This window comes from Gavialis gangeticus, unplaced genomic scaffold (assembly GCF_001723915.1).
Source record: "Gavialis gangeticus isolate Ggan-Ray unplaced genomic scaffold, GavGan_comp1, whole genome shotgun sequence".
Classification (NCBI taxonomy): Eukaryota; Metazoa; Chordata; order Crocodylia; family Gavialidae; genus Gavialis; species Gavialis gangeticus.
This window is the reverse complement of record NW_017729022.1, coordinates 59,433,999-59,446,418: the sequence shown is the minus strand read 5'-3', so window position 1 is coordinate 59,446,418 and position 12,420 is coordinate 59,433,999. Positions and strand designations below refer to the sequence as shown.

Here is a 12,420-nt window from a genome sequence, read left to right as displayed (position 1 = left end):
CTGACAAGGGTATTTGTACCCAAAAGATTAGCGCAGGAGATTTTCTACAATTGACAAGCTCTTGGCACCATCTCCTGGTTAAAGTGGAAATTGCAGTCCATTTCAAGTAACGGAAGTTGCACTAAATCCTCAGTGTTACCCCACCACTGTCTACATCAGAACAGCAGCACCACTCATGAAAAGCAATCAGTTTTCCCTGCAAAGATACTCACAGCATGTAGCCATAATCAGAAAACAGCATGAGGTTGGATTAGTTTTTTTAATTATTGTACATTTTATTAAAATAAACTTCCAATCCCTGGCATTAATTTGCACTGAGATTACTCCATTATTACTGCTATACAAGTCAAACCAGTCTGATCTAGAGAATTATCGACAGTGAAAATTTTGAGTCTGACTTGTAAGCAGCATGCACGTTTTACACAGCACATTTCCAGCCAGGTTAGTCATATCCATCCCCATCCTCCCTTGGGAGATGTGGGGGTGGAATGCAAAGAAGTGCTAGGTCTGTGGAAGAGGGAGAGATAAAAGATCTCTCTCCAGATTTTACAGGCTTGAGTTGCAGAAGTGAACAAGAATTGGAGACGATCAACAAATTTGAGTTAGACCTTGAAATCAAAAGGTTTTTATGGGTCTTCATTCACAGGACTAAGAAATTTCTACACACATTTTTAATAGCTGCACCCTTTCTAAGCCTACTGGGCAAGTCTCAGTCCCTTCTAGACATCTTATCTACTGCTTGAAATGCATGCAGACCTGTGGGAGCTTTTGAGTTGTAGCATCCCAGCCATTCTTGTGACTCAGGAGCATAGTGAGGGTACAGTTTCCCCACCAAACACTGATTGCTGGTCCTGTCTCGGAAAAGGTACTTTTTTCCTTGAAAGGAAACAAGCAAGCTAAGTTGCCAGACAGTCCCTTTTAATCCCTTCACAACCATCTTCTGTTAGATGTCAAAGTCTTAGAACGACAGAGCCAGCTTGTCTTTGCTCACAACAGATCAGCAGATGGTTTATTTTTGCCAGCTGCTGTATGTCCGGCTCCTTCTAAACTTGGTTCCTTCCTTTCAGGCCATTGTTTGAGGAAGTGAATTTTTAACCCTAGTCAAGAGAGCCAAATTGTGATGAGGCAGTCAGTCAGACGCCAGGTGGGAGAGGAGCACTAGTACTCCAGTGCTACTCTTCCTCACTGCAGTGCTTCTGAAGTACAGCTACCTGCTCCCGATATGCATTGACCTGATGAACTGTACCCTCCTCCCTCACAGCTCTGAGTGTTACATAGCTCCTGGTCAGTAGAAAATAGCGGTGCTAACTGGAAAAAGGGGAATGGAGATTCAGAAGTAATAACAATGCATAAGGGCCTCCTTTCCGTAACTTTGGCCACTGAACAGGAACTCAACCTTTTCTGTAGGGGAAAAAAATAGGCAGCTCTGGGCAAGGTGGCCTCATTACAGAACATAAGACACTTCCCAGCAGGGTACCTGTTTCAGTATCTTAACACCGAGTCAGAAAGGGGAAGAACATTACTGGACTGATGTTGGGAGGTTATTCATCATTGGAGCTTCTCATCAAGGAGCTGAAGAACAGGGCAGAAACTCCCGGTACATGACCAGCACAGATCTGCAACATCCGGAGCAGCCGCTGAGCTGTGGAGATTCTGATCCCTTCTAACTGGAAGAGAGAGGGGAGGAAACAAAGGGAGCAATAAGCCAAGCTTGCTGCTGTTGGGTTGAGGACAGAAACCCACATTAACTGTGGCCTATATCAACTGGACAGAGCACTTCCTAAGCCTGCCATTCGTTTGCCTAGAGCCTACTAGAAGGCAGGGCAGGGTTATACAGTTTGAAGACATGGTGGAGAACACCACCCACTTCTCTCTGATCAACAGGAGGGCAGAGTCAAAGTTGATCTCCTGAGTGGAGGCCGAGAAGCATTCCACTCACTGAAACCTCCCCCATTTTCGGAACCCACCCCAAAACAAAAGCTGCCATTTGTATAACTCACTTGGCACTGTTGGTACTACATAATAAGTTTCTCTTTAAGCCCTATTTTATACTGTACTGTATCTCTACTCTTAAGCAATGCAGTAACTGTACAAACTAACTGCTCTCTCAAGTTTTACTGTATAGCATATGTGAGCCATTATATTCAGTATGGTATTCTATTATGCATCATGCGTAGTGCCTCACAAAATGCTGTGGTCACACTTAGCCAGACAGTTTTTAGAGGCACCTTCCAAAAGGGTTTGGATAATCAAGGATATACCATAGGTTCATCAGTGACCACATGCAGATGGAAGACGCCATGCTGAATTCTGCAGACTCTGTCCCTCAGACAAGTAATAAAAAAAAAAGTGACATGGCACCCTGCAGAAGGAAGTTCCCTTCGGAAGCAGGACTGCCTCACTTTGCAGAGTCTGGGTGGTGAAAAGTGTCTTTCATGGGCAGGGAAGAGGGGAATCTCATGACAGGTGGGGATGGTAGCTCAGGAGGGAGTCTGCTTTAGAGCTAGTGCACCCTTTAGTGGAGGAACTGGGTCTTCATGTGCCTAAATGAAAGCAAGAACAAATTTCAAACCATGTATTGATTCCAGTATCCATCCTTCTAAAATGGACAAAGGAACTTAGCTTTTAGCAAAGATTTGGCTTAAGCTATATCCCTTGTCATGATTTGTTGCTGGCATACCAATACTGCTCTCAAGAAGAAAGTTTTGATCAACTCCCCTTCTCCCCACCCCATCCATTTGTAGCTACAAAATTAAGCATCCATACCTCCAACTCGCAGTATATGAGGGGGCTACAATAGGCCTCTCCCAGTTTCCGGACAGCACTCATCTCTACGCTGCAGCGATTCACCCGACCAACTATGGAGGGAAAGAGAGTCTGACCATGCTCTCCCATGGAACGTTCAGTTCCTCATAGAATCCAAAGCCAGTTTACAGCATAGTCCTCATCATATCAAAGCTCATTCAGGCAGTAACAAACAAAATGATGTTGACACTACCAGTGACGTAGGTCCAGGGGGAGGAGCCCTCAAAAAATACCCCAAACAACCCCTCTTCAGCACCAAACAAATCAATATAGCAATTCAGATCTGAAGGGTGGGGATGCAAAGAGAAAAAGATCCGAGAAGAAGCAGCAAGACATGATCCAAGCAGCGGAAGTCAAAAGAAAACAACTATATCTAAAAAAAGAGCTTGTGCTGCAAGCTATAGGCTTTGCTTGTTTTAAAGAGAGGCTTTCCCACCTCCAATGCAGAGACTGAGCAAGACCGAAAGGGGAAACAGAAGTTGATACTTGGTTATACGTACCACCTGTAACGAGGAAGCAGACTTTCCCAAGGAAGAAGTTGGCATCAACATGGGCTAATGAAGCTTCAATATTCTTAAAGCTGTTGGAGAACGGCACAACAAATCATCCAGTTAGACCAGGAGGCAAGACTAATGATAGTACCCTTATTACCACAGCAGGAAGCCAAGGCACAAATGACAGACCTAAGGACATCCATCTTCTACTGAGCATCAATTGGGGGCTGGGCAAATGCAATCTGCACAGCTGAAGATCGTTCTTTTTTGCTTAGATAACAGTGCTGTTCATATAACAGGCAGGAAGAGATGCACATGCAAAACAACATTGTCCAAACCAACCAACATCTTGGATGATATTTTCAGGAGTTAAGCACTCAACTCCCACTGGGACTGAAGGAGAGAATTGGGTGCCTAGCTCACTCAACCTCTGAAATTCCCAGCTTTTGTATATTTTAACACTTTCTTTCTTGATGGATGCTTGAAGCAACTCATTGTTTGCAAGGCCAAGTTTAAACCTGGAATCAGAGGTGACAAGTTTGGGAAACCAACATTTGCTAACTGAGTTGTTTTGCAAAACATATGTACCAGGGGAAACCGAAGACTGTAAGGCACTGGTGAAAAGGGAAGAGCAAGGGTGCAGAGAGAAATAAATGGCAATTTCAATTTGAGGTTCTTTTTTCAGGGCTAACTGATAGAGCCCCAGTCCCATTGAGCAGACCTAGCTGGCAAATATCAAACAAAGGTGCGCACACAACTACTGCCTCAAGTCCAATTAGACTGCCTAGTCTAAGCCTGCTTAACCACATATTACCAATACCGAAAAGAGGAAACTACCCATCTTGGATATACTACCTTTCCAGATTACAGCCTGCATCCCTTCCACCACTGAGCACTACCTGGTATCAGGAAAAGTTCTGCTCTCCTCCATGACAGAGCACTTAGGTTTGTCATTGAACAGCAGGTTCATCCGTCTCCTCCACTTGCAGAGGAAAGATGACAGCTGTTTGTACTACAGGATTATTTTAGCACAGGGCTGCTCAATCCTCCCTGCCCCAGCCCACAGTGCCGTGTCATCCAGCCCACGTCCAGAAATTTGGCAGTGGGGGAAATCCATGGGGAGGTCCGAGCTCTGTGCTGGGCTCCTGGGGCCCAATCCCAGCACAAGGGGTGGGGGTTTAACTCAGCCCACAGAACAGCCCCACAGGGCCAAAACATTGAGAACCACTGTTCTAGCCCAGTCAGTCTTGAATCCAGAAGTCAAATGGCTCTGACTCTGTACTGCTGACCAACTCAATAGATTTTGCAGCTGGATCAGTTTCATTTCCAAGCTACACTCACTTCTTGCTTACCCCCTGCCTCCTCCCATTCCCACCCCTTCTTTATTTACCTGTATTTGCTTTGTACGTTAATCATAAACACAATAAGATCAATCCGGGGCCGAATGTGATCTCTCTCGGCAGGTAAAGGAAGAGAGGTCGCCAGATGGCTGAAAGACAAAAAGGTTTATAGGTTTAGTCAACGACTATGGATTGGCAAAGCAGATCCTGCTTTGCCAGCTAGCTGCTTGGCTAGGATAGCTACCAGGGAACATATTCACTGCTATGAGTTTTGGTGCCTAATCAGATTAAAAGGAGACATTATCTGATTAAGCAACATAAGGGTCCCATGTTAGTCTGCTCACTACCACCAACAGCTACAATTGATATGCACCAGCATAAACTAGACCTAGTGGCAAAGTGCTTAAGGAAGTCATCTCACATGAAGAATTCTCTCCAAGGATTTTGGCTGTCCCCATTCTAATTGTTAAAGCAATTCTCAGTCCAGTCAAACCTCCAATAATCAAATCCAAAGCTTTCATGGCCATATTTCTTTTTCTGCCTATGTATGTCCTTTAAGAGGATCCCACCACATCTACTCCAATCCTGAAAAGATTAGTCACATATCCGACTAGGGGAATTCACTTTATGCTCTGAACACAGGTGCAAAGCATCGTGTCGTATCTAAGCTATGAACCAGACATTAACTGCCAATACAGCTTCACTAGCCAGGATTCTGTAGCTTAGATGAAGCTCATACAGTTGCATTAAAGTCAGTATTTCCTTTTCTCCTACTGCCTCAGTGGTGATAAGATTAGCAGACAGTAGTCAAGAGACCAGGACTGAGTTTGTCACAAACTTCCATTATTACCATCATTACTGAAACTGCAGAAGGGAATTACATAATGTTCCTACTGTAAACAAAGTCAATGTAGCATGGCTCCCCATGATGTCTCTCAAGTTGCTGCAGGAGAGGGGGGGAAAAAGTGTGAAAGAGCCATTTTCCACCAATATGTAGAATACAGATGGAACAAATCATGAACATACCCATCACTACATGTGCCATAATACATCCATTATTACTGATTTCCTAGGGAAGTGGCAATATCTAGTCAATACATTGCAGTGACCTAGAATTCCCCCTGGAAAGAGAGCTGACTGCAGAATTTCCTTATCCTACTCAAAAGCAGCATCACAGATGTCAGCAAACAGCATTCCACACCAGCCTACTTCAGTAACATGTGATCCAAGAAAGAAGAAAAACAACCAAAAACAAACCACAGAAAACAGTAACTACCATTTCACTACATAAACTGTAGAGTCTTCCATCCCTCCAGGTGGGATCAAACTGTATAGGCAGACAGATGCTGCATCAAACCAAGCAGCACTAGCATCTAAGCTACATCAGAAGTAAGGTGAAGCAGAGACCAGAGAGATTAAGGGGTTGCTAGTTACTGGACACCACCCACAAGGAAGCCCTCACTGAATGAACTCTACAGGGTTTGCAAGGGATCAAAAGCATCTGGCTGCTGGAGTTAGCCAAGAACTTGCAAAAAAAAAAAAAAAAAAGAAGGATTTGCAAAGACAAAGCAGCAGAGGCTAAAAGCAGAAGAGTATGGCTCTTTCTGTCCTGCATGAGGATCTAAGGTTGTTGGCATCTGTCCACACACTGGAAGTACACAGATAAGGGGGCCTTCCTGTCCAAACCCAGGTCTGTCAACTTTGGCCAAGGCTGAAATTCATTCACAAGACCTCCCAGTTACAGGTAGACAGAGAAATGAAGGGAGTGCCTGAAATCCCAACCATATGCAACCAACATCTCTTGGAGATCACCCACGGTCAGCAGCTGGGCATAGCAAGTAGATAGGATCTTGGCTTGGCAGCTTTCAGCGACAGCGACAGAGACTGTCTAGGACAACCTCAGTAACTAATGCATGTGTGTAAAGAATTCCCCTGGTGGCACTGCAGCTTGACAGGCACTTTGGGATGGCTCAGGAAGGCAAGGAGGAATCTCCTAATTCCTAGGCATCCTGAAGGACTGAGCAAGTTCCAACAGCTTGGAAAACTCAGGAAAGTTTATAAGTGACACTGTGGATTCTGCACATATGGCACTGGGAATGAGCAAACAGAAGAAAAAGCAGCAGCACCAGCAATGCTGCAAACATGGTCCCTCCCCTGCTGGACAGAGCTGGAAAGGAAGGCATGCACCACATTAAAGACTGCACAGAAGTGGCAAACAGAGCTACAGAGTGCCTTGCCTCCTTCATGGAGAGGATTACCTCCTTGTTTATTTTAATAACAAACACTTCAAATGCAAATTTTTTTATGTATAACCTCTTTTGGGCAGAGGCTGTTCTGTGTGTAGGATCAGTGTCAATGATGTTGTGAGCAATACAGTACTAATATGTAAAATGAAAACACCATCTTCTTAATTCCCATTTCACTGAAGGAAAATGGAAGCACTAGACAAGCCATAATTAGAACTTCTGTAGGCCAGAGTGTGTAAGCATGTAAAATAATTCCTGTTTCTGCAGTATACATGATCCAATAACCCCCCTAAAATTTCGTCTAAGACTACAAAGAAGATAATCCCTGCAAACATGAGAAATTCTCCACATTTTCAGTGTTCCTACCTAGGACTATCCTATAAAATATGAATATAGGAACTACTTTCTAACCTAAGATATTATCATTTACTTATATAAACCTGATCCTACACCGGAGCAAGAGAAGTGTGCTCAAGACCCCTTCCATCCCTATAGTTCTAAGGTCTATTATGGAAAGACATATGTTTCTCTAGAAAGAGACAGAGGTGTGGGGCCACTGAGATCTATGGACATCCATCCCCCAAAACGCTCAAAGGGATCTTTCTGATTTAAGTAGAGGAAACAATGTATAGTTGGAGGAGAATTTTTGGCCAGATTTGGGGGGAGGGGGGGACTGTAGAAGTTATTCTGAGATGTCAGAATTTAAAAGTTAAAGGCAAGTTATAAAATTAAATTTGAAACACTTTCCTTTGTAATCTCATTTGTAGAAGTGGTAAAAACAAGTGAGATTTACTGACAAGTCCAGGGAAAAGATCTAGTGCCTTTCACCGTGTTTAAGAATTGAAAGTATTCCATGGCTTAGCTATGAATGTCTCTCCAGCATCAAGTTCTAGGACTCCAGGAACAGAACATGTACTTTGAGATCCAAGTTCCACTCACTCTTGGAGACAATTGACAAGGTCATCACGTTAGCAACAAGCTAAGCAATCAGATTGCCAAGATAGAGTCATTCCATCTTGCAGCTGGAATTACAATTCCAAATGCTGCTCAGTGACCTGAAGAAGGCAAGCAATATGCATGCCCAGACACTATGCTAGAAACTTTTGCCGAACAAGTACGAGAGTCAGCTGACATCTTACAAAGAAACCTGAAATAAAGCAGTTTCAGGAAGCTATACTTGCCTTCAACTCCCTACCATTAATTTATGAGCCCTTATAGTGTTTTTTTCCCCTGCATGAAGGTGGAAATTAGTTAATATGAATATACTACACCAGACAGTGACAGTCAAATGCTCATACTACACATGGAGGACTGTCAAGCACTCATATTACTCAAAAAGAATGGGGTCAAGATCCCCCTTCCACACCTGTCCCCGAGCCTGAACTTTTGTTGCCTAAAGAAAAAGCTATTTGTGTCTTTTTCTACCTGTCAGTGTCAGTCACAAAGACACAGCAGGATAGAGCCTGCTCTGGGCACTCTGAAAAAGCAGTGAACTCAGCTGGGCTTTGCTCCCACTGTTACTACTAGCTTGCAGAAGTCTGCATTTAAGAAGCATGAGCCACAGTGCTTCCCACAGCACCTCCACATTAACTCTGTCACCCATGCAAAGCAGGCCTAGGCTCTATACAACCTGCATAGAGCTAACTGAGCAGACCTTGAGATGCGGGGCTCTGGGAGCAGAGGGGATGGGAAGAAACCCTGACAAGGTGGGATTCTGGGAGCTGAGAGGATGTCGGGGGGGGGGGGTCTGAAAGCAGAGGGGAACTCTGAGAAGCCTTGAGGAGGCAGAACCAGGAAGGGTCTCTCTCTCCTCTCCTTCCTTCATCACTCACATGCTGATCTTGAAGTCTTTTTTCTCCTTAAGAATAGTCTGTGCTAGCTGCTGCTGGAGATCTTCATCGGTGCCCACCATCTGCTCAGCAAGAAAAAAGGCATTAGCATCTCTACCTAAAGACAAAGGGCAGCGAAGAGTGGAGTAATGCACAGGCCTGGGGCGCCAGGGGCAGCACGCAGACATTCTGGCCATGGGCATCTGGGGTGAGCAGTGCATGTTTCCTCCTTTCTGGCCTGGCCAGGGCCACACACAGGGCTCCCTACCAGTGGCTTCCCCAGGCCGTCTCCTGCCAGGTGGCCCCACTCCTGCTCCCTGCCGTCTGCGGGTAGCCGCCAGCACCAGCACCATTGTGACAGGATGGGATATCCCCATCCCACCCTGCCCAGGCTGGCAGCGGGTCAGGTGCACAGCCAGGGGCAGAGCTCATGCCTCCCACCCCATGCCAGCCCTCGCCCATCATTTGGTGCTTTGGACTACAGCCCTAGCTGTATGATATACACTGGGCAGAGGAGCTGGGCTGGGGCTGCCTCCACCTCGGCAGTGCTTGCCTCCCTGGCTTGCCCCAGACGCGCCGAGGAGGCCAGGTAGGCCCAGCTGCAGCCCCCTGCAGGTGCAAAGAAAACCTGCCCTTGCTTCGTGGGGGGCCTCCAATTTTGTTTGCCCAGCTCCCTGATAAGTCTTAATCCACCCCCGAGAGCAGCCATAAACCAGCGTCCTGCACCTGGGCCTGGTGGGAGCCCCAGACACAGCCCAGGGACCAAGGCAAGAAGCGTGAGGGCGTGGGCAAGACAGCACAACAGACGAGAAGGGGCAGCTCCCGAGCCTTGCTCCTTAAGGCAGGATCATCTAGGCCTCGAGCTAGCCTGTCCCTCTGTCCCCGCGGGTGGCCCGACACAGGCAACGGAGCCAAGCCCAGGGCTGGACGCGCTCAAAGGCGCACGTGGTTCCCGCCACCAGCGCGCGCCCCGCCCCGCCCCGCAACAAGCCCCGCCCACAGCGCGAGGGGCGGGGCCAGGGAAAGGGACATTTGCATATTGAACAAAAGGCACCAACCGGGAGCCAGGACGGGTCCCAACAGCCGCCCGCGCTCGGCCGGGGCCAGGGAGCAGGGTTCGGACTGGGGCCGGGCGCCGGGTTCAGGCCCCGCGAGGCGGGCGAGCGGCCGCGGCTTGCCCTGCCAGGCTCACCAGGATGGCGGCGGAGTTAAGCACAGGCAGCTTGTCGAAGGGCCGCACCACAGACATCTTCGCGCGCTGGGATTCAAATTGCTGCTGCCGCCGCACATAACGTCGTCGCTACGCAGCGTGCGTGGAGGCGGGGCCTGCGTCGGGAAGCGGAAGCGCTGCGGGCCAATGCGCATGCGTGCAGTCCGTAGGCATTCGGGAACGCGTGTGGCGTTTACGATCGGAGAGGTGGAACAGGAGGCTGCTCCTGCGGCTTGCCGCTGAGGCGCTTGCCGCCTGCGCACGCGCACAGGCTGCTGGCCGCCTGTTGCGGGCGTCACGTGCTGCGACACGCAGTGCACAGGCGATGGCGCACTGCTCTTTTACCGGTGCTGTCTGATGTCCTGCGTCACCTGGCATCTCTGTCAGGCCTGGCCTCTCCACTGCGCTGGAGTCTTGAACTGATTGTGGCTTGGTGCTGGGACGATAACCCAGCTTTAGCACTGTTTTAGGACCTGAGTCTCCTCTCTCCTGATCATATTCCCTGATATTAGCTCAACATGTCTGAGGTAAAACGATGTGGAGGTACTCCTTGTCAGAAAAGCCCCAACTGCTATACTACAATGGCACTTAGTACATATTTTACTGCTTGAATGCTCAGATCCTATCATTTTAAATGCAGGTAAAGCACCCTAAACATAATGTGTGTCAAGGACCCTAGCAGTAGGAGTACATGACCACATAAAAACAGATTGCTATGCATGCATCTCCCTACTTCCCCTTCTTCACTACTTTGCAGCAATCTTTGGATGGGCCAAGATCATTAAAGGTCATCTAGGATCCTCCTGAAGATCATAATATACTTTGTCTGAATCACAGCCTTTCCAGCTCAGCTCAGTTCAAACTTCTCTAACCTTAACTGATCCTACAGTTAGGACAGCCATCCATAAAACAAAAGCCTTTCTGTATCTTCCCCTTTCTGCCCTAAATCCCCAGTAAGCCTTGCCTTATTTATGCATCCTTTTTCAACACCCAGCTTCTTTGTTCTGCCTTCAGTAGTTTTATGCTGTTCCAGATCCATTTCCTACAGGGAGGTACACCTCCTAGGTTTCCTATCCTATTGGCAAACTAGTTTTTCAGTCAATACAGTCATTAGGTTAACTACTTGTCATTGTCCTTAGTTTGATGCATACATGTATCAGTAAAAACAAGGCAGGCAAGGTTCTTTGGGTTGATCTGATATCTTTTATTAGACCAACTCAAATAGTTGGAAAAATTCTTCTTAGCAAGCTTTTGGGTTTAAATACCCTTCATCAGGCTGAGGAAGCATCTGCAGTTGGTGTGTGCTTTTCCTGGATGCGATGATTAGTAAAGAAGCCAGAGGCTGGGCTGGTATGAATGCAAGACTGGCAGTCAGTAAAAATGAGTACACACAGAAAGAAAGATATTCCAAAAAGCAGCAACTTTTCACAGAAACAAGTTCATAACATCAACCAGAATTTGTGAATTTGGGCAGATTCTTCCAATCATCATAGGACAAAAAGAAGACCAGAGCTGTGATGGTTGGAGGAATCTGTTTCTGTACAATTTATGAGTTCTGATTGGTACAGCAAAGTTACTATTATGAACATTGATCTACTTATTGAATGCCCCTCAGTATCTGTTCAGTACTGCCTGTTACCAGATTTGCCTGCTACTTCGGGGTGTACACATTTATTAGGGCTAGGGTCTTGGTAATTCTATTAATGTGCTGCTTGTGTTACTTGTGTTTCTGTATGGAGCTGTATCTCTCCCCCTGCAAGTCCTTACCCCCAATGGAGCTATCTTGCAGGACTCAGTTCAGTGGGGCTGGGTTCGAGTCCCCAAATCAGTTATATACATACACCCACACAGATTAATGTGACACGCCTGACCTGGCCGGGTTGATCAGCATGGACAGGCTGACACCCTCATATGCCAAGAATCAGTTCATCAGAGCAACAATAACTGCAGTCAGACACAAGTACATAGTTAAACAAGAATCCAGCTGGGTGTCCATATGACACCCTCATGGGCCAGCATCAGTTCATTAGGACACGTATGAGCCAAACTGGGTCAATCAGCCTGTACAAGCTGATCCCCTTATCTGTTTCAAACTCAGCACGTCCCAATCTTTTAGCCTCTTGATGAGCAGATCCCACCGTATTTTTGGGCTTCATAGGGATCTTTAGCTTAGGTAAAAGAAACATGGCTGCAGAGCAAGTGGGAAAGGAGAAATAAAGAAGGAAAAATATACCCAGTTACCACCAGTTTGACTATAAAAGTTATTTATTGCTAAGTATATGAAATATACAATGGCACTAGCAGTAATAGACATGCAAAGGAAAAACAAACACAAACAATCACAGTATACCCTGGTTTCACTAAGTATTTGGGGAAACTTAGCTCAAGCTTAACTTATACAGTTCAGGTTCAGAAATCTGTGCTTAGAGAGAGAGAAGAGAAAAGAGAGAGAGCTGGGATCTCACCAGTCCAAGGCACTTGGGTTGCAAAGCTGAC

At 46.5% G+C, this 12,420-nt stretch overlaps 1 protein-coding gene across 2 annotated transcripts; it reads right to left on the bottom strand.

Annotated features, from left to right (window-relative positions):
- Positions 1 to 245: 245 nt before the first annotated feature.
- On the bottom strand, positions 246 to 10,032 carry CENPM (centromere protein M). Of its 2 annotated transcripts, XM_019515084.1 has the most exons (6): positions 9,907 to 10,026; positions 8,718 to 8,797; positions 4,690 to 4,788; positions 3,306 to 3,385; positions 2,767 to 2,858; positions 246 to 1,667 (listed from the first exon to the last, which is right to left on the bottom strand). In XM_019515084.1, exons 1-6 carry the CDS (start codon positions 9,961 to 9,963, stop codon positions 1,542 to 1,544), a joined length of 534 nt encoding a protein of 177 aa, XP_019370629.1. In that variant the 5' UTR covers positions 9,964 to 10,026; the 3' UTR covers positions 246 to 1,541. The 2 variants fall into 2 exon arrangements, with proteins under 2 accessions (XP_019370629.1, XP_019370630.1); XM_019515085.1 differs by lacking the exon at positions 4,690 to 4,788 and having other exon boundaries at positions 9,907 to 10,032.
- Positions 10,033 to 12,420: the final 2,388 nt, after the last annotated feature.

Bases quoted from the DNA above. Each gene is read 5' to 3' on its own strand.
- CENPM (XM_019515084.1), bottom strand. From the start codon at position 9,963: ATGTCTGTGGTGCGGCCCTTCGACAAGCTGCCTGTGCTTAACTCCGCC. The intron at 8,798-9,906 runs GTGAGCCTGGCA...CTTGCTGAGCAG, and splicing joins TTAACTCCGCCGCCATCCTG to ATGGTGGGCACCGATGAAGA. The intron at 3,386-4,689 runs GTAAATAAAGAA...GTTCTCCAACAG, and splicing joins AACGTACAAAGCAAATACAG to CTTTAAGAATATTGAAGCTT.